General features: G+C 45.3%; 1 protein-coding gene across 1 annotated transcript in view; it reads left to right on the top strand.

Moving 5' to 3' along the window:
- The first annotated feature begins 17,867 nt into the window (after positions 1-17,867).
- FAM78B (family with sequence similarity 78 member B) overlaps positions 17,868-25,971 on the top strand; it is a 92,240-nt gene continuing 84,136 nt past the window's right edge. Inside the window, exon 1 of the mRNA XM_059903277.1 lies at positions 17,868-18,130. Within this exon, the coding sequence (XP_059759260.1) occupies positions 17,868-18,130 (263 nt within the window). The remainder of the gene's footprint in view (positions 18,131-25,971) is intronic.

Raw genomic sequence — 25,971 nt, 5'->3', positions numbered from 1 at the left:
AAATAATACAAACCTTCTAAAACTGGACATTAGATTTCCCTGTTCTAATGGGTAGATCCTCCTACCAATTTGGGCAGGCCACCTGCAATCTCTTCCTTCCCCTGTCTTCCCTTTTCTTCACTCTCTTCCCATCTCCCAAATTCATATCCCTTTCTATGGGAGAACCAACTACCATCTTTTTACCAGGTCTCAAGTTCCTGTTGTCAAATTCTCATCTTTTGCCCCAAGCAGTACATCAAGGTGTTTCACAAAACAAAAACAGGAGGAAATCTGGAGATAGCTACAGAGATCATCTCTTTGAATTACAAATACAAACAAGGAAACTGAGGCTCAAAGGCTTTATGTGACTGCCTGAGAGTAGAAAGTTGATATCACTTCCAATCCTCTGTCAGGCGGAAGACACAAAGCCTCAGAGACATAACTTTCCAATAAAGCTCCCAGTGCCAGACTGTGGGCCTATTTTAAGATGCAGTCAATTGTGCTTCAAACATTTTGGGGAGACAGCATGGTCTTCTCCACCAAGCTCCATGAGGTGTTTGTGAAATGAAATTGTGATGTGTGACCTACTTGATACTTGCCTCTTGTTGGTACTGGATTGTGGGTGTTGCCTCCAATTGCCTCAGGAAGTGTAAACACTAATGTTATTTTGCTTCCACTGTGTGTGATACTTACTGAGCAATACAGATAAAATTAGTTTCTGTTCCAGCAAATACCCAATGTAAAGAGCGTCTCTGTTTTTCCCCTTCCCTTTTATATTGTGTTTTTCCTATACTGTTCATTCCCTTTATTATAATGTGATTTGGTCTTGCTTTCCATTCATAGTTTCCAGCAGTAATAAAAATAAATACTTATTCCAAATGGTAAATGCTCACTAAGAGTTCTACCCTCATGCTGTATTTATTTAGCCTGGACTGATCCCAGGGTTGCACTTTCTGAGTAAATACAGCACACATTAGAGCACCTCACACAATCAGTCCCTGGGGATCCACACACCAGCTCCTCAAAACTTCCTGTGGTATCTCCAGACACATTTCCCCAACACAATTTGGATGGGGCAGTCCAGGAGGAGTAGGACTTGAAAGTAAGGAGGAGATCCCAAAGCTGGTGCTGAGAGAAATGTGCCTCATCCCACAGGGACAGCATGGTGACAGGCAGGCCTGGCCTCATCAGAACCTCTAGTGGAATGATGGATGTGTCCTGGCAGGGGGCAAAGTGGGGCAAATCCAGGAGCAGCAAGAAGGGAGGCAACATGAGAGGAGGAGTCCATGAGCAAGTGTCAGGGTTCAATCACCAAGGTGGAGTTTGGGGATCTCCTTCCCACCCAGGGAGCAAGGGGGTGTCAAGAGTGAGATAGGGCAATAACTCCCAAAGGACTGGGATACTGGGCAGGTTATCAAGAGGAAGCCCTCACCTCATTCAGCAAATATTTTGTGAACAACCACTATGTATTGGGCATTGTTTTGAAGGCTGGGGAAACAGCAATGACAAAATTAAACATAGTTCCTACCCTCATGGAGCTTATAATCTAGCGAGGAAGACAGATCAAAATTAAATAATCCCAGAATTTGACTCATGATATGTGCTGTGAGGAAAAGGTACAAGGGGCTTTAAGGATGCACAACGGTGAGCCTTCGCAGGGTCTGGGAGGCCAAAAGCATTGCTGAGGGAGTGGCGTTTAGGTTGAGCTCTGAAGAATGAGCTGGCTACCTGAAAGACATTCACCAGAGAGAAAAGACCTCAAAGAAGAGGGGAATCAGCATGTGCTGAGCAGTCCTGCATTCAATAAGTTATTTATTAAGTACCCACTATATGCTGGCATTTGGGATACATTAGTGAACAAAAAGGCAAAGATCCCTGCCCTCATGGAGCTTATATGTTTGCAGAATGTGAAAGTGGAAAACACATAGGGTGAAAACTGGGCAATGCTAATCACCTCGATGTGGTCAAATGTAAATGGGAGAGCTTGGAGATTAGGCTGCAGGGTAGGAGGGGGCCAGACTACAAAGACTTTTTCATCACACAGAGGAGAATTAGATCACAAGGAGCCCACTTCCCTGGATTCTGCAAAGACAAGGGCAGCATCTTACTCATCTTTGTATCTCCAGCACTTAATACAGTGCCTGACAGATGACAGCTGCTCAGCACATAAATGAATGAATGACCTTAGACAGGCCAGTGAACAATGAGAAGTACATTTTAGAAAGATAATCTTTGGTGGGAGGGAGATAAATTAGAAGTTTGGGATTAACATATACACACTACTGTGTATAAAATAGATAAACAACAAGGACCTACTATATAGCACAGGAAACTATATGCAATGTCTTCTAATAATCTATAATGGAAAAGAATCTGAAAAGAATATATATATATATTATTGTTCAGATCACTTTGCTGTACACCTGAAGCTAACACAACATTGTAAATTAACTATACTTCCATTTTAAAAAAGAGATTGAAAAAAAAAAGATAATCGTGTAATACAGAAGATGGGATTGAGACAAGGAGACCAGCTAGAAGGAATTGCAATTGTCCAGATTGGTAGTTGTCATATGGGTTTGCCTGTTTATTTATAAATTGTATACCTCAGTATCACAATACTGATATAGTCATTAGTAAAACACATAAAAATAGGAATTTTATTATTTTCTTCCTCTGCTCCAGTGGAGATTGTTCTGGAGACCAGTGCTCTGGATGATGAGGATTGAGTAGTGAAAGAGGCAAAGGAGATGGAGATGGAGAGGGGTGTGTTTGAGGATAAGTGGGGGTCTGCGTCCCACACAGCACAAGAGCTGGACAGCGGCCAGCCCTGATGAGAAGGAACATACACGTATAGAAAACAGTGTTGAATTGCTGCTCCAACAAATTTTACTATCTGACCCACGTGGAGGAATCTAGTCAAATACACCTCATCCAGGATTAGTTGGTGTTTGGTAGGATAACCTGAGGGTGCGGTAAGAAGGGAGAAGAAGGGAAGGTGTCTAGAAGAAATGTGGCTGAGGCCAAAGCAAATCCAGAGAAGGTAACTGCCTTCTGCCGAGGGTGTTTACTGACCTGGATCTACCTGTGAGTGGAAATCTCACCTGGGGCCTCAAGCTGTGAAATCAATTTACAGTTTATTCCCTCTAGTCATGAAGCCAAAACAGAAAATGGAGGGGCAATAGCCAGAAGGCCCATCCACGCTGATGATTCATCCACTCTGGAAGGTCTTATAGGCAGAAATCGTATTTTCTCTGTCTGCCCAGACTCACACTGCCCGTCATCTACCCTGGTGATGATGATCACTACCATTTAATGAGTATCCACCATGTGCCAGGCATTGACTAAGGAAATTTACATTGAGTTAATGCTCACAGCAGCCCCGTGAAGGAGACATTGTGCTCTCCCTGTCCTCATGCTGTAGATAAGGAAAATGAGGATTAGGGACAACGACATTGTACCACCTGTACTTGTCCAAACTGAGATTAGAACCCAGGTATGTCTGACTCCAATTGCATTAGCTTTTCACTATACCTGCCTCTGCCTCATGTAGTTACTGGGAGCTGTGGGCTTTGGTACTAGCCCCCCTTTTTGACCTTATCAATCCCCATGACTGCCCTCCCAGGTGCTATGCTCTGCCGCACTAAACTTCCTGCTGCTCCCTTACACACCATCTTCTTCATCATGCTTCTCAACTTGAATGCCAATGCTGTGGGTCCACAGACCACATTTTGAATAATAAGGACCTAGAAACTCACTACAAATGCAGAATCTCATTTCTGCCCCACCTCAGACCTACTGAATCAGAATCTTTAACAAGATCCCCAGGGGCTTTATATGTGCATTATAATTTAAGAAGCATTGGTCTCAAACTGAAATACCCTTTCCTTTGTTCTGCATCAGACCACCCTTTACTCTTTTGAGCATTTGCTATGTGCTAGGCACTGTGCTTAGAACTGATGACACAAAGTCAAATAAAATATGAGGCACAAACTTAAGATGATGATAATGTATCCATGAGAAAGACATGTAAATAAATAGTATTTTTTAAAGGGTGAGTGCTATGAACAAGGTAAGGGTAAGAACAGGATGTAGTATTTTCCATACCTCACTATCTCTAAGCACCACCATAATACCAGATACCAAGTAAAGGTCAATGATATTTCTGTAAGAAAGTAAAGGGGGGAAGGTGAGACATAGAAAGGGCAGGAAAGAGAAATGATAGACGGAATTTCACTAAACTATAATTTCTAGGGACTTCCCTGGAGGTCCAGTGGTTAGGACTCTGTACTTCCACTGCAGGGGGCACGGGTTTGATCCCTGGTCTGGAAGATCCAGCAAGCCACTCAGCGTGGCCTAAAAAAGACAAATAAATAAAATAAACTATAATTTCTAAAACGACAACTCAAACAAGTTATACCCATCAGTGACTTCCCCAAGGGGCATCTTCACTTGGACACTTGGATACCCTGATAACGAGATCACTGTAGCCTCCAATCCACCAAACTCTCCTTTACTCATGTGATTCATTTGGACAATGGTGTTATCATTCAGTAAACAATTAGCCTAGAAATCTGGATTTATCCTTGACTCTTTCTTCTCCTTTGATCTTTCGATAAAGCTATTAAAAACTGCTATTATTCTATTCATTCATGTATTAGTTACTCAGTGTCCAAGGAATGTTCTGAGTAGGAGGTCAGGGGTTGAAAAGATCATTTCTAGATGAAGTGCTTACAGAATTTCTCATGAGAGTCAGGAGGTCAGAGCGTGTGGTCAGACAGAGATCTGAATCCTGGCCCAGCCATTTGCTAGTTGTGATGTTAGGGCAGTCCCCTACTCTCTTTGCACCACTGTCTGTAAAAGAGGATAACGATATTACCTCACAGACTTAAGAAAGGAATCAATGAGACATACACCATTGCTATTATTATCATTGTCATGGAGCAGGGTGGGATATGAACATGCAGTTGACGACATAGTTTAAACAAAGAGAAGAGGAAAGGATGGAGACCTGTTAAGGGAATGGTGAGCCATCTGCTTGGCCTGAGGCCCAGGGTATAACAGAAGCAGAGGAAAAAAAGGCTAGAACAGCTGCTTGGGGTCCCATCATGGTGTACTTCACTACCAAGTCAAGAGATCTGTGGTGAATTTGATAGTAACAAAAAAACACTGAACGTTTCTACAATAGGGGGAATCATGATAAAAATTTGCTCTGCTTTGATGTGTGGGAGGAGAGTGGCAAAGATAGAGATGGAAGAACCTTCAGGTAGAAACAGGGTAGTTGAGATTCGTTCAAACTGGTGGAGTAGAAGGACGTGTGCTCACTCCCTCTTGCGAGAGCACCAGAATCACAACGAACTGCTGAACAATCATTGACAGGAAGACATTGGAACTCACAGAAAAGATACCCCACATCCAAAGACAAAGGAGAAGCCACAATGAGATGGTAGGAGGGGCGCTATCACAACAAAATCAAATCCCATAACTGCTGGGTGGGTGACTCACAAACTGGAGAACACTTATACCACAGAAGTCCAACCACTGGAGTGAAGGCTCTGAGCCCCATGTCAGGCTTCCCAACCTGGGGATCCAGCAACAGGAGGAGGAATTCCTAGAGACTCAGATTTTGAAGGCTAGTGGGATTTGATTGCAGGACTTCAACAGGACTGGGAGAAAGAGAGACTCCTCTCTTGGAGAGCACACACAAAGTAAGTGTGCACATCAGGACTCAGGGGAAGGAGAAGTGACCCCCATAGGAGACTGAACCAGACCTACCTGCTAGTGTTGGAGGGTCTCCTGCAGAGGCAGGTGGTGGCTGTGGCTCACCGCAGGAACAAAGACACTGGCAGCAGAAGTTCTGGGAAGTATTCCTTGTCATGAGCCCTCCCAGAGTCCCCCATTAGCCCAACCAAAGAGCCAAATAGGCTCCAGTGCTGGGTCACCTCAGGGCAAACAACCAAATGGGAGGGAACCCAGCCCCACCCATCAGCAGACAAGTGGATTAAAGTTTTTCTGAGTTCTGCCCACCAGAGCAACACCCAGCTCTACCCACCACCAGTCCCTCCCATCACAAAGCTTGCACAAGCCTCTTAGATAGCCTCATCCACCAGAGGGCAGACAGCAGAAGCAAGAAGAACTACAATTCTGCAGCCTGTGGAATGAAAACCACATTCACAGAAAGATAGACAGAATGAAAAGGCAGAGGACTATGTACCAGATGAAGGAAAAAACTAAAACCCCAGAAAAACAACTAAATGAAGTGGAGATGGGCAACCTTGTAGAAAAAGAATTCAGAATAATGATAGTGAAGATGACCCAGAACCTCAGAAAAAGAATGGAGGCAAAGACTGAGAAGATGCAACAAATGTTTAACAAAGACCTAGAAGAATTAAAGAACAAACACCTAGAAGAATTAAAGAACAAACAAACAGAGATGAATAATACAATAACTGAAACAAAAAATACACTAGAAGGAATCAATAGCAGAATAACTGAGGCAGAAGGACAGATAAGTGACCTGGAAGACAGAATGGTGGAATTCACTGCCATGGAACAGAATAAAGAAAAAAGAATGAAAAGAAATGAAGAAAGCCTAAGAGACCTCTGGGACAACATTAAATGCACCAGCATTTGCATTATAGGGGTCCCAGAAGGAAAAGAGAGAGAGAAAGTACCCGAGAAAATATTTGAAGGGATTATAATTGAAAACTTCCCTAACATGGGAAAGGAAATAGCCACCCAAGTCCAGGAAGTACAGAGAGTCCCAGGCAGGATAAACCCAAGGAGAAACACGCCGAGACACATAGTAATCAAAGTGGCAAAAATTAAAGACAAAGAAAAATTATTGAAAGCAACAAGGGGAAAAAAACAAATAACATACAAGGGAACTCCCATAAGGTTAACAGCTGATTTCTCAGCAGAATCTCTACAAGCCAGAAGGGACTGGCATGATATGTTTAGAGTGATGAAAGGGAGAACCTACAACCAAAATTACTCTACCCAACAAGAATCTCATTCAGATTTGAAGGAGAAATCAAAAGCTTTACAGACAAGCAAAACCTAAGAGAATTCAACACCACGAAACCAGCTCTACAACAAATGCTAAAGGAACTTCTCTAAGTGGGAAACACAAGAAAAGAAAAGGACCTACAAAAACAAACCCATAGCAATTAAGAAAATGGTAATAGGAACATACATATCGATAATTACCTTAAATGTGGATGGGTTAAATGCTCCAACCAAAAGACACAGGCTCACTGAATGGATACAAAAACAAGACCCATCTATATGCTGTCTACAAGAGACCCACTTCAGACCTAGGGACACATACAGACTGAAAGTGAGGTGATGGAAAAAGATATTCCATGCAAATGGAAGTCAAAAGGAAGCTGGAGTAGCAGTACTCATATCGGATAAAATAGACTTTAAAATAAAGAATCTTACAAGAGACAAGGAAGGACACTACATACTGATCAAGGGATCAATCCAAGAAGAAGATATAACAATTATAAATATGTATGCACCCAACAAAGGAGCACCTCAATACATAAGGCAACTGCTAACAGCTATAAAAGAGGAAATCGACAGTAACACAATAATAGTGGGGGACTTTAACACCTCACTTACACCAATGGACAGATCATCCAAAATGAAAATAAATAAGGAAACAGAAGCTTTAAATGACACAATAAACCAGATAGATTTAATTGATATTTATAGGACATTCCATCCAAAAACAGCAAATTACACTTTCTTCTCAAGTGCACATGGAACATTCTCTAGGATAGATCACATCTTCGGTCAAAAATCAAGCCTTGGTAAATTTAAGATAATTGAAATCATATCAAGCATCTTTTCCGACCACAACACTATGAGATTAGAAATCAATTACAGGGGGAAAAAACGTAAAAAACACAAACACATGGAGGCTAAACAATATGTTACTAAATAACCAAGAGATCACTGAAGAAATCAAAGAGGAAATCAAAAATTACCTAGAGACAAATTACAGTGAAAACACGATGATCCAAAACCTATGGGATGCAGCAAAAGCAGTTCTAAGAGGGAAGTTTATAGCTATACAAGCCTACCTCAAGAAACAAGAAAAATCTCAAATACACAATCTAACCTTACACCTAAAGGAACTAGAGGAAGAAGAACAAACAAAACCCAAAGTTAGTAGAAGGAAAGAAATCATAAAGATCAGAGCAGAAATAAATGAAATAGAAACAAAGAAAACAATAGCAAAGATCAATAAAACTAAAATCTGCTTCTTTGAGAAGATAAACAAAATTGATCAACCTTTAGCCAGACTCATGAAGAAAAAGAGGGAGAGGACTCAAATCAATAAAACTAGAAATGAAAAAGAAGTTACAGTGGACACTGCAGAAATACAAAACATCATAAGACACTACTACAAGCAACTCTACGCCAATAAAATGGACAACCTGGAAGAAATGGACAAATTCTTAGAAAGGGATAACCTTCCAAGACTGAACCAGGAAGAAACAGAAAATATGAACAGACCAATCACAAGTAATGAAATTGAAACTGTGATTGAAAATCTTCCAACAAACAAAAGTCCAGGACCAGATGGCTTCACAGGTGAATTCTATCAAACATTTAGAGAGGAGCTAACACCCATCTTTCTCAAACTCTTCCAAAAATTTGTAGAGGAAGGAACACTCTCAAACTCATTCTATGGGGCCACCATCACCCTGATACCAAAACCAGAAAGAGACACTACAAAAAAAGAAAATTACAGACCAATAGCATTGATGAATATAGATGCAAAAATCCTCATCAAAATACTAGCAAACAGAATCCAACAGCACATTAAAAGGATCATACACCATGATCAAGTGGGATTTATCCCAGGGATGCAAGGATTCTTCAATATATGCAAATCAATCAATGTGGTACACCATATTAACAAATTGAAGGAGAAAAACCATACGATCATCTCAATAGATGCAGAAAAAGCTTTTGACAAAATTCAACACCGATTTATGATAAATACTTTCCAGAAAGTGGGCACACAGCAAACCTACCTCAACATAATAAAGACCATATATGACAACCCAACAGCAAACGTCATTCTCAATGGTGAAAAACTGAAAGCATTTCCTCTAAGATCAGGAACAAGACAAGGATGTCCACTCTCACCACTATTATTCAACACAGTTTTGGAAGTCCTAGCCACGGCAATCTGAGAAGAAAAAGAAAGAAAAGGAATACAAATTGGAAAAGAAGAATTAAAACTCTCACTTTTTACATATGATATGATACTATACATAGATAATCCTAAAGATGCCACCAGAAAACTACTAGAGCTAATCAATGAATTTGGTTAAGTTGCAGGATACAAAATTAATGTACAGAAATATCTTGTATTCCTATACACTAACAACAAAAGATCAGAAAGAGAAGTTAAGGAAACAATCCCATTCACCATTGCAATAAAAAGAATAAAATACCTAGGAGTAAACCTACCTAAGGAGGTAAAAGACCTATACTCAGAAACATATAGGGCTTCCCTGGTGGCGCAGTGGTTGAGAGTCTGCCTGCCAATGCAGGGGACGTGGGTTCGAGCCCTGGTCTGGGAAGATCCCACATGCCACGGAGCAACTGGGCCCGTGAGCCACAATTACTGAGCCTGCGCGTCTGGAGCCCTTGCTCCGCAACAAGAGAGGCCGCGATAGTGAGAGGCCCGCGCACCGCGATGAAGAGTGGCCCCCGCTCGCCGCAACTGGAGAAAGCCCTCACACAGAAATTAAGACCCAACACAGCCAAAAATAAATAAATAAATAAACAAGGCTTGCATTCCTTTAAAAAAAAAAAAAAAAGAAACATATAAGACACTGGTGAAAGAAATCAAAGATGACACAAACAGATGGAGAGATATACCATATTCTTGGACTGGAAGAATTAATATTGTGAAAATGACTATAATACCCAAAGCAATCTACAGATTCAATGCAATCCCTATCAAATTACCAGCGGCATGTTTTACAGAACTAGAACAAAAAATCTTAAAAATTTGTATGGAGACACAAAAGACCCCGAATAGCTAAAGCAGTCTTGAGGGAAGAAAACGGAGCTGGAGGAATCAGACTCCCTGACTTCAGACTATACTACAAAGCTACAGTAATGAAGACAATATGGTACTGGCACAAAAACAGAAATGTAGATCAATGGAACAGGATAGAATGCCCAGAGATAAACCCATGCACCTATGGTCAACTAATCTATGACAAAGGAGCCAAGGATATACAGTGGAGAAAAGACAGCCTCTTCAATAAGTGGTGCTGGGAAAACTGGACACCTACATGTAAAAGAATGAAATTAGAACACCCCCTAACACCATACAAAAAATTAAACTCAAAATGGATTAAAGACTTAAATATAAGACCAGACACTATAAAACTCTTAGAGGAAAACATAGGAAGAACACTCTGACATAAATCACAGCAAGATCTTTTTTGACCCACCTCCTAGAGTAATGGAAATAAAAACAAAAATAAACAAATGAGACCTAATGAAACTTAAAGTCTTTTGCACAGCAAAGGAAATTATAAACAAAACAAAAAGACAACCCTCAGAATGGGAGAAAGTATTTGCAAATGGATCAACAGACAAAGGATTAATCTCCAAAATATATAAACAGCTGATGCAGCTCAATATTAAAAAAACAAACAATGCAATCAAAAAATGAGCAGAAGACCTAAATAGACATCTCTCCAAAGAAGACATACGGATGGCCAAGAGGCACATGAAAAGCTGCTCAACATCACTAATTATTAGAGAAATGCAGATCAAAACTACAATGAGGTATCACTTCACACTGGTTAGAATGGGCATCATCAGAAAATCTATAAACAACAAATGCTGGAGAGGGTGTGGTGAAAATGGAACCCTCTTGCACTGTTGGTGGGAATGTAAATTGATACAGCTACTATGGAGAAGAGTATGGAGGTTCCTTAAAAAACTAAAAATAGAACTACCATATGACCCAGCAATCCCACTACTGAGCATATACCCAGAAAAAACCATAATTCAAAAAGACACATGCACCCCAATGTTCATTTCAGCACTATTTACAATAGCCAGATCATGGAAGCAACATAAATGCCCATTGACAGATGAATGGATAAAGAAGATGTGGTACATATATACAATGGAAGGTTACTCAGGTATAAAAACAAACAAAATTGGGTCATTTGTACAGATGTGGATGGACCTAGAGACTGTCATACAGAGTGAAGTAAGTCAGAAAGAGAAAAACAAATATTGTATATTAACAAATATATGTGGAATCTAGAAAAATGGTACAGATGAACTGGTTTGCAAGTCAGAAAAAGAGACACAGATGTAGAGAACAAACATATGGACACCAAGGGTGGAAAGTGGGGGGGGGGGGGCGTAGGATTAATTGGGAGATTGGGATTGACATATATACACTAATAAGTGTAAAATAGATAGCTGATAAGAACCTGCTGTATAAAGTAAGTCAGAAAGAGAAAAACAAATACCGTATACTAACACATATATATGGAATCTAAAAAAAAAAAAATTGGTCATGAAGAACCTAGGGGCAGGATGGGAATAAAAACGCAGACCTACTAGAGAATGGACTTGAGGACATGGGGAGGGGGAAGGGTAAGCTGGGGCAAAGTGAAAGAGTGGCATATACATATATACACTACCAAATGTAAAACCAATAGCTAGTGGGAAGCAGCCGCATAGCACAGGGAGATCACCTCGGTGCTTTGTGACCACCTAGAGGGGTGGGATAGGGAGGGTGAGAGGGAGGGAGACCCAAGAGGGAAGAGATATGGGGATATATGTATATGTATAGCTGATTTACTTTGTTATAAAGCAGAAACTAACACACCAGTGTAAAGCAATTTTACTCCAATAAAGATGTTAAAAAAAAAAAGAACCTGAACCTGCTGTATAAAAAATAAATAAATAAAATAAAATTCAAAAAAATACTGAACACAAAAAATAAAATAAAAAGAAACAAGGTAGTCAGGAGGCGACATTGGATTGCTGGAAGAGAGGTGTCAACTCACTGAGATGAAGAAATTGGCAGTATGTCTGAACGGAAACATCTAGTAGTAGGCAGATGGACATGCTAGCCTTGAGTTCAGGAAATGTTTGGGCTGGAGGGACAGACTTGGAAGACATCATAGAAAATAATAGTTAAAACCAATATCAACGGTTTATGCCCTGCAGGAGTTCAGACAGGGGAGGAGGGACCCTCAGAAAATACTACCCTGGGGGAACCAGGGAAAGCAAGAGGAATCAGAGAAGCCAAGAGGAGAATTAGGATTTGCAGAATCATGGAATAAAAAGAAGAGCATCAAGTCATGCAGATAAAGACTAAGAAAAGGGGGGCTTCCCTGGTGGTGCAGTGGTTGAGAATCTGCCTGCCAATGCAGGGGACACGGGTTCGAGCCCTGGTCTGGGAAGATCCCACATGCCACGGAGCGACTAGGCCCGTGAGCCACAACTACTGAGCCTGCGCGTCTGGAGCCTGTGCTCCGCAATAAGAGAGGCTGCGACAGTGAGAGGCCCGCGCACCGCGATGAAGAGGGGCCCCCGCTCGCCACAACTAGAGAAAGCCCTCGCACAGAAACGAAGACCCAACACAGCCAAAAATAAATAAATAAATTAATTAATTAATTAAAAAAAAAAAAGACTAAGAAAAGGACTCTGTGGCAGAGACAGGCACGAGTGACCTTCAACAGGACAGCTCACAGACTAGGGCATTCTTGGTAGTCTCTGCAGCCTACTGTAATGTGAGGCTGGTGGGAAAAGCTTGATAAATATTGGCTACCTGAAGCAGCTGCCATACCTTGGGCTCAATGCATTTAGCAAAGCAGTCAGAGTCCATTGCCAGGGTCCACCTCCTGTAGAGATTCTTAGCCTAGCCTGGAAGGGAAATTGGTTACTCTGACTTGAAGTGGTCGTAGGAGGAGTTCACCCCAAAGAGAGTTGTTTCTTTAATCCTGTTCTCTTGGACACTGAGGATTCATTTAACCCGTTGCCTGCCTTCAGACCGTATAAGCGAGATAGAAATTATCTCCCTTTTTAGCAGTTCCAGAGGTAATTTCCCAGCAAATCTGGTAGTCTGTTCTACAGTTTCTGAAAACCCTTGCCAAGGTCAACTAGAAAATAGGCCTTTGTGGCCCGAAGTTTCTAAAAAGCTCACTTGACAAATTGAGTAATGAGTCAACTGATAGGAAAAATAAAGTCAGAGATTGCCCTGCTTCTGGAAAGATGGAGCATGGGGTCATTGGAGGCTGAGGGAATGGATTGTAAAGGGGGTGCAGAGGCCAGCATCCTGGAGAGTGTGCTCTAGGGCTCTAACTCAGGGATCTGAGGGGCTCTGTCATGCTCAAGAATATCACAAGCATGAAGTACAAAGGAGTATTTGTGCTGTGCCCTGAGAATAAACTCAAATGAAGTTATTCACAAGGAATGATTGTCATCCAGGTCCTGTCATTGAAGTTTTTCCATTTCTTGGTGCCTAGAACTGATAACCCTTGAGAGGAGATTTAGTGCTCAAAGACAAAGGGCATCACTTTTACATCTAGGAGGGACGCTGCGGGGAAAGACGGTGGGAAGACAAAGAGGTACCATGCAGAAAGAAGTAGATTAAAAAAATATGCTCATTGTAAGTAAGGAGACAGAGCTTATAGTTAAGTTATGGAAAATAGTATTTTACCAGATTAAAAAAATAAATTTAGTCATTCAAATATTTACTGAGCGGCTCCTAGGTGCCAGGCACTAGGCTGGACAACAGGGCATGATGACACATCCCCTTGAGGAGTGTACAGCCTATCGAGGGAGACAAGTGTGAGCAAACAACTGTGAAACAGCTGGAAAGGTGCTCACAGAGGCAGGTACAGGATGCTAATAGAGGCAGGGGAGATTTACTTCACCAGGAGAGAAAGAAACTTAAAAGAGCAGCACAGAGACATTGTTGTACTTCTGAAGACTTTGGTTTGAGCTACATGTAGCGGCCCATTGGCATTTGCAGACTGAATGTTCATGGATGAAAATAGTCTCCACTGAGTGATCTGAAAGGTCCCTGTAGTGAGGTAATTTTCTGAGACACAAATCTGAATGGCCTGCTAGGAGGCCAGAGTGTACTTGCCAGCCACTTAGTTAGTGAATGAACCACACCCAACACCTGGCATTTGTGCCCCAGCACAGCTTAGCTCTTCTCATTGACATCTATGTAGTAATTCTCATACTTTGATTGACTTTTTTTTTTCTTTGCAGAGTCAGAGGAATATGGAGTTAATAAGGTACAGATGTAATGAAGTAAAGAGTTTATTTTAATGGCAAAATTTATTTAAGTAGCTTTTGAAATTACCTTGGCGCCATATTTATAGAACCATTAAGAGTCTAAAAATGATCTCTTACATTTTTCATTTACACTTTACTGCTTTTTATAGTGAAAATTATATGTCATGGTGACATTCATGATTCTGGATACTCATGAAGGTCATGGATGAACCCTTTGAGAATGTCAAGGGTCCACGTCTGTGAATGATGAGTTATATTTTATTGGCACTCTATTGGACATAACATGGTCTCATTTTAAGTTTGAAAAGTAAGATATATTCTCCTTTATATGATTTCCTATTATTTGGAGAAGGCTACTATTGCCCTTCCCTATTTATGCAGGCATACCATGTATTACCAGAAGACAAAGGATAATATTTATCCACAAAATTGCAGCCTGACAAGCAACTCAAATCAACAAAGATAACTAAATTCTCCCAGTTAAATGCTTTTCTCTTGGTCTATTTCTTGGAACTTAATAACCACTGAAACTCAAACTCTGGCTCCCTACCCAAAATACACTCCATGTACCTCAAACTTAACATGACAACACACAACCTCAATCTGCTTCCACTTCTGTCACCTTGTTTTGGCTATTAGGATCACATGTATTTAATTGAAGCTGGAAAACTCAGAGTTGACCAGACTCTTCCCCCAGCATCTCCTCAGTTACAAAGTAAATCAGTTTTACCTCTTAAATGACTCTCAGAAGCAGTCAGGCCTCTCCAGTCCCATGGAACGGCTCTAGCTCAGGGCCAAATCATCTGTCATCACAATATCCTGACACAGTGCCTCTAACCTGTCCTTCCTCTATCCTCCAAATTGATAGAGAGTAATTTTTCTCAAAATGCAAATCTTGCATTCATTAGTTTCCACTGAAGATCAAAATATGGTCCCATCAATAGCTGGTTCCTGGCCAGTGAGTCTGATGCCAATGGTTTACACATAACACTTTGAGAACTGCATTGACTTGAGCTGTTTATGTCCCTAAACATGCTGTGTTCTTTCATACTTCTGTGCATTTTTGCATTTGCCCGACTCTCATCCTGCACTGCCCTTTCACCCTTCTACTCTTAATGAGCTTCTTATCGGACCTTCCAGATCCAGTTCAAATGCCACTACTTCAAGGGAGCCACACGTAAATCTCTCAGTGGCTCTCCTATCTGGGCTCCTGTGGCCCTGAATACACACTATTAAAGCATGTGTCATAGTTTACAGCGACAAACTGTTCACAAGGTTATCTTCTCCAGTGATCCACAAGCTCTTGTCTTTGAATCCTAGTACTCAGCACAATGCTTGACTGCTTGGCTCCTGCCAGGCGGTCATTGTTTGCTGAATGAAAGGATCAGTGATTGAGATCGGTGGCTAAAATGGTAAAATGAGAGAAGCATGTTATCAAAGGGCAAAACTGCTTTTTTGTTAACTCTAAAGTGAATCAAGGTACCAGGAAAGTTAAAATAAGGATGAAGAGTGCTTTTAGATCTCAACTGACTTTTAAATTACTCATCACATCTGTCCTAGCTAAAGACTAACTCTAGCCAGCCTCCTGTGCAGCCTGTTAAGTCAGAATATTTCACACTTGGACACCAGATCCAGCAAATGCTCAATGATCATGGAAGAAATACTTAAAGAGAAGCTATTGGCTTTGAAAATACAAATGTTAAAAATAACTGCCCAATAAGACCATTTGCTAATTTTTTTTCTTTTTGGCATTGTAAACCACAATATTAGACACAAGGAATCATATTTGTGGTGGCAGTTTCTACAGGACAATTACAGTGAGGCTTTTTCTGTTCACTCATTCATTCATTCACAGACAACTGTTGCACAGCTACTATGTGCCAGTCACCATGCTGTGCCCTGGACAAGCAAAGAAAAGAATAGGTCCTAAGATTCCAGGCTTTCTGTAGGCCATGTGGATTACTACAAGCGGGCACCCTGGACATGTATCATTAAGCAGTTACTATTTAAATCCAGCCCGGTTCCAAAAATGTTCTCAAGTTCTCCACGTACTTAACAGGTCACAGGTTACCTTGGGTAACCTCAAGAAGGCTGCTAAGCATTCTAATCCAGCTAGTCGGTTCTGCAAGGCACAACCTGTCTCGGGATGCAGCTACATTCAAAAGGCAGTGTTTAGGGTAAGTCCCTTCCTGCTCTAATTCCCCAGTGTGCGGGGGTTTGCTGAAAGAGCGTTTTCTAAGAAGGAAAAGATTTGGATGAAGGCAGGCGATGAGTAAAACTGAGCTCGAGCTTCAGTCAAAACTCTTGGGAGTTTTGGTGACTTGGTGTTAGGGCACGGAAGGATTCTTTGGGTACCTTCCCCATATACAGTGGTGGAAAGAAAAGCTTCCAGAGCAAACCCAGTCAGGGAAAGACGGAAATCCACTGCATGTATCAACATACTGGAGCCCAGACCTCAGCCTAACTCTAATCTAACAAACTACATTATAAATAACTGGCCAATCTCAGATAATAGCTGCTCCCCTAACCCTCAGGCTGCCCCAAAGACTCACTGCCGGGTTCCTTCCTCGACCCTGGACAGCGCCGCACCCTTCTCGGCCCCACCCACCCACCCTATCCACGAGGGGTCCCCACAGCTCCCACGCCCACCCCCGGAACACCACCCACCGCGGCCCCGCCCCTCCCGGTCCCCACGTGTCGGGCCCCACCCCTGAGCTGGCTGTCCTTTAAACACCCCCACCCTTACACAGTACCCCCCCACGGCAGCCGGACGGCAGCCGGAGAGGGACAAAACTGATGGCGTACAGCCAGTTTCCTCCGCGGATCTCGTCTGGGGTTGCCCAGCCCGTGGGGCCCTCCACCTTGGGCCACAGTCCCCTGGCGCCCCCCCAGCCCGCGGCGGCCGGGCAGAGGAGTGTCGCCGCGGCCCAGCTGCGGGGCGGGGCCGGCGGGAGCGCAGGTCTCCGCCGCCGCCACTGCTGCCTCCGCCTGCCGCTCGGGCCGCCCGCTCGCCAGCCTCTGGGCGCGCTGCACGCGGGGGGCAGCCGCGGTGCAGAGGTTCATGCAGCGGCGGCGGCGGCGGCGGCTGCTGCTGCTGCTGCTACCGCGGAGGCAGACAGACCCGGCGCTGCCGCCGCCGCCGCCCTCCCCCGGCTACATGCCGCCGCCGCTGCTGCCTCCTCCTCTCCGGCGAGGGGCGGGGGGCTCCGGCCCGGGGTGGGCACCACTCCTCGCAGTGCCGCTCCCCTCTCTGCCCTCCGCGCCGGCCCTGGAGCCGGCGGGGGCGCCCGCCGCCTCCTAGGAGCGCACGCTCCGCGCGCCCTGCCGGAGAGAGGGGGCGGGCGTGGGCAGGGGCGGGCGGGCGTCGGGGCAGCGGAGACCCGGCACGGCGACGAGAGGAGGGGGCTGCCTCGGAGAATGCCCGGCGCCGACTCACCGCTCCTAGGCACGGGCTGAGCCGGACCCGGAGCGGGCGGCGCGTCGCCATGCCGGTGTGACGGGCGCCTCCGGCTGCCCGCGCGGTCCCCCGCGCTGCCCCACGCCGCGCCGCGCCGGCGCCGGGCGGCAGGATGGGCTGTATCCAAAGCATTACCTGCAAGGCGCGGATCCGGCGCGAGAACATCGTGGTGTACGATGTGTGCGCCACCATCGACCAGTGCCCCACGCGCATCGAGGAGACCTCGCCCATCGTCCTGCGCTACAAGACCCCCTACTTCAAAGCTTCGGCCCGCGTGGTCATGCCCCCCATCCCCCGCCACGAGACCTGGGTGGTGGGCTGGATCCAGGCGTGCAACCAGATGGAGTTCTTCAACACCTACAGCGACCTGGGCATGTAAGCGACCGGCCGCGCGGAGTCGGAACGGGGTCCCTGGCCCCGGTCTCTTCTCCTGATCCCGACCCTCCTCCCCAGCTCCTTCTTACTGCTCTCCCCATCCTCTTTCTAAACCTTCCTCCCGCCTCCTCTTCCATCTCCCTCCTCCCTACGCTTTTGTTTCAGTGACAGGGCGGGTGTGTGTAGGGAGGCTCCTCGCGAAGGCATTTTCTCGTGGTTTGCTTCTGACTCCCCATGAACGCGAGAACGGTGCGATAAGGAGGGTTCGAGAGACGGAGGTGGGGGTGGCTGGCTAGTGCCCTGGGAGTTTCGGGGCGCCGTCTGTGCTTTGTGGGGCTTCCCGGGAAGAGTTTGGGGGGGGACCTGTAGAGAGGAGTGGAGTGGAGTGCCGGGGGCGCGTGGGCTGTGCCGCGCGCGTCCGTTGGAGAAACCCGAGCGGGCTTGGAGGAGAAGGTCCCGGGTGTCCCAGCTGGACTTGGTGGTTCTGCCCTTGTTCCCTCGACTGTTGACTTCTAGCCCTTGTCCCCCGGGCCGGGAAGCCTGGAGGCATTTGCATCCGGAACCGCAAACCCAGGAGAGCCGCTTTTCTGGCTCGGCTCCCTCTGGACGAGTACTGGGGTGGTGGGAACTGGAAGGCATCGGGCGCGTCCCGGGGGAGCAGGGCTGATGGCCTTGTGCGAGCAGCCTCTGGTTGGCGTGGTGCGGTGTGTGTCTTATGCTCAAGGAAAGCATGGGTCTCTTGTCGGCCTAAAGTCTTTACTTACTCCAAAACTTTACTGATTGCGACGCTGGAAGTGATTCCCCAGCGCCCACCGCCGAATTCTGTTGGCGATCTGGGAGCTCTCCAACTTCTTTCAGCAGCGCCGCTCGGTGCGCGCCGAGCTCGGCGGCTGCGGTGGAGACCCGAAATCGCGGCGACTCCTCTGCCGCCAGGGGCCGACAGCCTGCCCCGGAACCGCAGGCTACTGACAGTCGCGTCCAGGACTTCTTTATTTACTAAATTTTCATGACTCCCTGCCAGCCTCCTTTCAGAAGTAGACTATGGGCAGTTGGCAACTACAATGGCTAAAAGGTTTGGGGCCTGCGTTCTACCTGCTGTTACAATGTAGGTCTAGAGCACCCTAATTAGCTTGCAGCCTGTAGGGAAACCCTGTTCTGGAAAGGCAGCCTCATTTCATTATTAATCTAAAACTCTAGAGTTCCCAAGGTTCATCTTTTGAATATGGATATAAGGTGGGAGAGTTTCCATTTTAAAAGGTCAAACTATCTCTTTAACAGCAGTTTGGAGGCTTTTTATTGCACTCTGAGAGCATGTAAGTTAACACTAGTCGTAGGTGCTAAAAGGAACTTTTTTGACAGGTCTCTTTGTTTCTCCCCGCTCCCATCCCCACCCCAAAGAGTTTGAACTTTTCTCTTTAACTGTAAAAGCTAAATGCTGGAGAAAGTTCCTTCCTAGGGAAGATGTGTGACAGCCCAGTTTCTTCTGTGCCTCTGCACATAGAGTGTTCTTGTCTTTCTGTATGGCAGCTGGATATGAGAAATGGGGGACATACTATTTGGGGTGAATCATGCCATTTAAAAACAGACACATCCTCGAAAGAATGATTATATCTGAACACATGTGTCTCTTAAAGATGTTTTTTTAAGAAACATTATTTCCAGCCAAGTCAGAGAAAGCCCCAGACAGGGCGAGGGCACCCTCCCTTTTGTCCTGTTGGCCTGGCCCTAATGGCAGTGTGCAGCCTTGCTGGGGGGCTGTAACTGCAGCCTGGGGCCCCTCTGGAGGAGGCTAGGAGGTACTGAGCCGAAACAGCCTTACTTTTCCCAAGACTGCACAGCCAAGGCTCTCTGTTGCCTCACATCTCTTGTAAATTAGTAATCGGAAAGCAAATAAATCATTCTTTCCATAAAAGAAAATATATTCTACCTCAGGAGAAGCCGAGGTGAGGTATAAACACACACGGTAGTTGAACTTCCTTGACTATGAGAGGATATGCCCTCATGGGAACCTGCTTTAATGGGCATGAGTTGGTGCCCGCCCAGAGGGACACATCTTCCCTGACCCTTCCTTGCTGAATTCTTGCCTTTGGGATTTGGGAAAAAAGTTTTGCCTTTAAACTACCACTTTCTGTATTTTAAGATTCTTGGTTTTCCTGTTGTTGGTGCCAGGGAGCAAATCACAAAGCATATTATTTTAGAAATGGGTCAAGGGTCTACCTGTCTCTTCATGGCTGCAATAATTGCTATGTGTCTAAGGCCACTTTGGAGCCCAGATTTGATTGAACCAATTTCCACAAAATGTTTCTGCCCTGAAAACTTCATCAGTGTAAACTTTTTGATGGAAACTCATATTGCATGAAAGTCACTGAAGTCTATTAGTTACTAGGTCCACTTTAGCCAGTACCTTGAGTGGAAAAAACACTGCAGGCTGAATTTTCACCCCTGTGCAATGCTCTTGTTACATGAAGCATGACACGATGAGAGAGTGTAGGTTAGAAAGCTACCTTTTCAACATTTAAAAGGGACTATGCCAGAGGAAACCCGCAACTTAAAATGCCAAGAAACTTCTATCTATAGGTTTAAAAGAAAACATGAGCTTTTGTGGTTTAAATTCGCAACATTTCCAAAAACAAGTAGGCTTCTACAGGAGCATTTGAAATAGTTGATGGTCAGGATGGCCGGAGCTTAATTTGAACTTGAACTCAAATGACTTGGAACTTCCTTCAATAATTCTACAGGAAACAGGCTATAAATGCTTGTGGAACCCACTTATTTCTCATTTGGCCCTGATGAGCCCCGGTCATGCAGCCCTGCTGAGACCACTGCAAGGCTTCATCCTTCAGGGAGGAAGGGCTACTGTATTTTCTCAATCAACCCATCAATAAACAAATATTTACCAAGCGCCTCTGATGTACCAGCGCCAGCAAAGAAAACAAAGGAATAAGCACACAGCGTCACTGATCCTCAGTGTAAGAGGTAGGGGCACACGCAGAAAAAGCCAGTGCTCCCAAGCAGTGTAGGAGGAAGGCCAGAGAGAGGGTCAGGGGGCCAGGCCGGGTTTTCTAGATGTGTAAGAACTCAAGCTGAATGTGAGAGGTGGATAAGATTCAGTGAGGCAAGGAGGAGGGACTAGTTAGTTCTAAAGGGGAAAAACAAAGGTATGGAGGTAGGAAAGTATAAGGTGTCTTAAGGGGGCATGCGTAGGTAGTAGAGGAGCTTTCAGGGGGAAGAACAGTGGGAGATGAGGTCAGAAAGGGTCTGTTGGGGAAGGCCTAGGACAATATGATCTGGAAAAGAGAAGGTTAAGTAAGGTCAGGTCTTCTTAACCAGAAGAGTATAAGGAAGCTCTTCATACCTTCTCCATGCCTCTTGGGCATACAGGAGCTTTTCAGTAGAGGCATGAGACCTTTATGATGGAACAGTTTCTTTTTTTTAATTTATTTTATTGAAGTATAGTTGATTTACAATGTTTTGTTAATTTCTGCTGTACAGCAAAGTGATTCGGTTATACATATATATGCATTCTTTTTCATATTCTTTTCTATTATGGTCTATCACAGGATATTGAATATAGTTCCCTGTGCTCTACAGTAAGACTGTTGTTTATCCATTCTATATGTAATACTTTGCATCTGCTAATCTCAGACTCCCAGTCCATCCCTCCCCCACCCCATGATGGAACAGTTTTGCATGCTAGAGTACAATACCCAAGAACAAAGAGTGAGGTTCACGTGCCAAGGATGAAGGTGAAGCTGAGGTCAAGGGGAGAGCCGGCAGTGGCTGGCTGGAGGCCCTTCCCGCTCCCTTTGAGCCCATGTGCGTTGTCTTCTAGAGCCGTAGGGAGCTCTCTGGTCAGCTTAGGGCTGATGGTATAGAATTTGGAGAACCTTGTCCTGGGTGAAGCTTGAGGAGGTCAGAGCTTACTCCTCTCAGGAGACAGCTCCTGCCTGTCTCTCTACTCCTCCTTCAGAGCCAACACTGTTGAGGCTTTGACTATACCCACCCACCTCTGTTGACTGTTCAGTTCAATCCAAGCTGGTTTCTATCTGTTCCAAATTTGTTCTTGCTCAGTTCGTCTGGGCTTTTCCATGTTGCCAGATCCACCAGGCACTTTGAGACGCACTCACCTTTTCATCAATATTCCACATAGTTGACAGCTTCCTGTGTCTTGACTCCTTCCATCATTTAGCTTTCATGCTATTTTTCTGGCTGTTCCTCTAGCTGACCTCCTAGGACAGTTCATCAGGACATTTCTCACGCCATACTGGATGGATGGTAATTTCATCCATCCCAATAGCAGCAGATGGTCTCTGTGCTACACAGTCACCTGCAGTGTAGGTGTGTGTGCCTACATACAATTTCTACTTGGCTGTCTGAAAGACATCTTGAACTTAATGTATCCAAACCTGCACTCTTGATCTCTGCTGTAGCTCCCACCCAAAAGCTGCACCTCCACCGTTCTTTCCCATCTTAATAAATAACACCTCCAGTCCCTGGATTGCTCCAGCTGAAAATCTGGGTGTCACTCTGGATACTTCCCCAGACGTCCAGTCCATCATCAAATCCTGCTGACTGCATCTCACAGATAGCTCTAATCCAGCCACCACGTCCACCCCTTCCATCTTAGGACATGTCACCATCACCTATCACTTGCTCCGATGGAGGATTTCTGACCAAACTTGCCACCTCCGTTCTTGCCCTCCCTCTGGTCTATCCCCCATACGATAGCCAGAGTGATATTTTAAAAACATAAATGCTGTCGCTTTCCTGCTTAAACCCTTTAATGACTTTCCATTGCAATCAAGATAAAACTTGAAAATCTCTTCCCACTCTTTGGATTTCTGTTCTTAAGCCCCATCAGCCTTTTTCCATTTCTTCAAAGGGACCAGCTTCATCCCAGTTCAGAACTTTTCCATGTGCTGCTCTCTGTCTGAAATGCTCTTCTCGCCCACGCTTGTCTCGCAAAATGCCTGCTCCTCATTCAGGTCTCAACTGTTACCTGCTCAGAGAGGCAGCCCTGAGTTCATAGTTTAAATTAGGGTTCTCCTGTTCTCTTGAGTAATACACTATTCTTTTAGTTGTTGCAAGTAATTGTTGCAAGTAAGCAAGTAATTATATGTTTATTTAACATCTGACTTATCTACAAGAATATGAGCCCCATTAAAGCAGGTATTACATCCATTTTATTCTCTGTGAACAGTGCTTGACCCATAGCAGAAGTTCAATAAACATTGGTTAAAAATAAATAAAGGAGCCATTTTTCTGACCTCAAATAGTCTGTGTCCTCTTCAACAAATCATATGCCTCTGCAGAATTAGCTTTTCATATAAAACCTACGGCAACCCCACAAAGCTGTCCAACTCTTGACATTCCAGCAGTCACTTAATACATACAGTTTAACTCCGCTGTGTTTCTGTGTCATTTTGACCTGCATCGTCCCACCAGATCCGCTGCTCCTCAGCCCAGGGCTCGTGTCCGTCACTTCTTCTGTCGCCCTGAGGTGTTCTGAACACCACGAGTGAGGTTCAGCAGACACTGAAGCCTCACTGTCACGTCACCTACTACAAAGTGGCATTCACCGTCTGCCCAAGGAGATGGGACATAGAAACCTTGTCGTAGCACAGTTCCACCTGCATCATTAACTCGCGGCCTGAACCCCAGGACTTCTGGAGGTGATGGCCCTAGCAATCACTTAAATACCTTGCCTGATAGGGTCATTGCCCACAAAGTGAACACCTCCGCCCTTGTTCACGGCTGCGTGTGCGGCATGGCTGTGAGTGTGGCTCTCACTGGTCATAGAGGTGCCTCCTTCGGGCATTTTGCTCTTGAGGGCCAGCTCGGCTTATCTGTCCAGGGAGCCTGATGAGTCTCCAGGTGCATTGTCCTACCAGGTCCAATGCGCCTCAGCACAGGGCTCACATCTGTTACTTCCTCTGTCTCCCCGCGGAGACTTGCATCAACACCCATCCCCCATTCCCATTACACCCCCCAGTCAGGGGCCTCGTGATCTGGAAGTAGCGAGAGCTGCTCCTCATCAGAAACGATGGGGACCCTCAGTCCCAGAGCATCAGATGGGAAAGCAGGATCCAATTCCCTTATTAAGGTCCTGAGTGCCCTTGAAGGGGAGGCGGACTGACCCTTTGCCTCTAATCTTCTCCATCTCCGCAAAAGAGGAGCAGCAGAGGATTAGCTGGTCTTATCAGGAAGCATTAAGCTCTCTGGAGATAAAGCACAACTCTGGAGCTGGAGGGGAGGTGTAGGAGGAACAGGGGAGGAAACAAATGATTCAGAAAGAGAAGGGGAGAAATAAATGGGAGTTAACAACGGGATGTGGCTTGTGTAGCCTGGGATGCTGAAATACAGCTGCACGGGATGGAGAAAGCAGAGACGGGTGAGCTGGGAGGTGTTGGACTGCAAGATGTCAGCAACCTTCCACATGACAGCAGAGGCAAATGCTGTTTGCGGGGTTAGGTCTGCAGATGCTTCATGTTCCAGGTTAAAGAAGGCTGGCGATTGAGTAAGGAAATGCAGAATCTGGTGTAAGACGCAAGATCCCAAATATCCCCTTTCCCTCTGATTTGTGTAGCACTCTGATCTTGTCTGACCCTCTCTATTATGGCCCTGGGAGCTAGAAGCTACTCTTATACCTGATGAGGAAACTAAGGCTCAGGGGGGTCAGATGAGACCGTACATCTAGTAAGTGGCTGAGCTGAATCTTTGTGAGAGGGTGGAGCCAAGAGGGCAAGGGACCAGGTCCATCCATTGCTGAGAAGCTCATTCCCTGGGAGCAGGGGAATGCCTCCTCAGCTCTCAGGGACCCCGAGCTGGCCAGTCTGGACTGCAGGTTTTAGCCCCGTGCTGTCTTCTCCAGAATCTTCCCTGGGGATCACATGTCAGCTCAGATGGACAGCCCTGGGCCCCAGCTGACAGTCACCCAGACCACTCAGTTACTGGACTTGTGAGTCTGTTCATCCCTCAAAGTCTCCAGACAATTGCTGTTTGGACAGATGATTAGGAAGAAAAGAGGACCCCCTTCTGGTGGTGGGAAGGACCCCTGGCTCTACCATCAGCTCATCGGACATTCCGCTGGCTCCCAGGAATTCTTATACTATTATTCCTTTTCCAAGGCCCCCTCAGGCCAGTGTGTTAGCTGTGTGGACCCTGCTCCCTCGGTGGCTCTGATACAAGCCAGTTGGAACTGTTCACTGTGCCAGGTGAAGGTATAGCAGCTGGCTCCCCAGCACAGGGATTCGAGTCAGAAAACCTGGGTTCGATTTCCAGCCGTGTGACCTTTGGCAGGTTCCTTAACAATCCAGTGTCTAGTTTGTATGCATGTAAATAGACAATCAAAAGATCTGTCTTGTCTCCTTGGCTGGGGGTCGGGAATCAAGTGAGATGAAAAGTGTGAAAGGGCCCTCCAAACTGTAGTGTATTGTACACATGTTGCTTTTTTATTATTATAGAGTGTGGCTGTGATTATTACTAGAGGGTGACTCTGGATCAGCCTCAAGGAACAGGGAGGTTGTGACCCTGTGGCTTCCCCTGGCAGAGAGAAGCATTCACACTCTGGAGAGGGGTCCCTCATGCATCAGCCACTGCTCTCCCACAGCCCCACTCAGAGCCAGAGGGGAGGAGAGAGACTCGCTTTGTAGATCCTTCAGGGCCAGGGCTGTTTTCCATTCATACTCAGCGGAGGGTGGTAGCTACTACCTCTTGCCCCGGGCAGAGGTCGCCCTCCCGGATCTGCCCCGGGCAGATGAGCAGGACCCTGGCCGCTCCCAGTCCTTGGTGCAATGCCTGCAACTCGGCCATGTCCTCGTGGGGACTGCCTGCCCCGCCCC

Source organism: Balaenoptera ricei, chromosome 1 (genome assembly GCF_028023285.1).
Source record: "Balaenoptera ricei isolate mBalRic1 chromosome 1, mBalRic1.hap2, whole genome shotgun sequence".
Lineage (NCBI taxonomy): Eukaryota > Metazoa > Chordata > Mammalia > Artiodactyla > Balaenopteridae > Balaenoptera > Balaenoptera ricei.
Note: the sequence above shows the minus strand (reverse complement) of the source record. Positions and strands in the feature narration are given on the sequence as shown.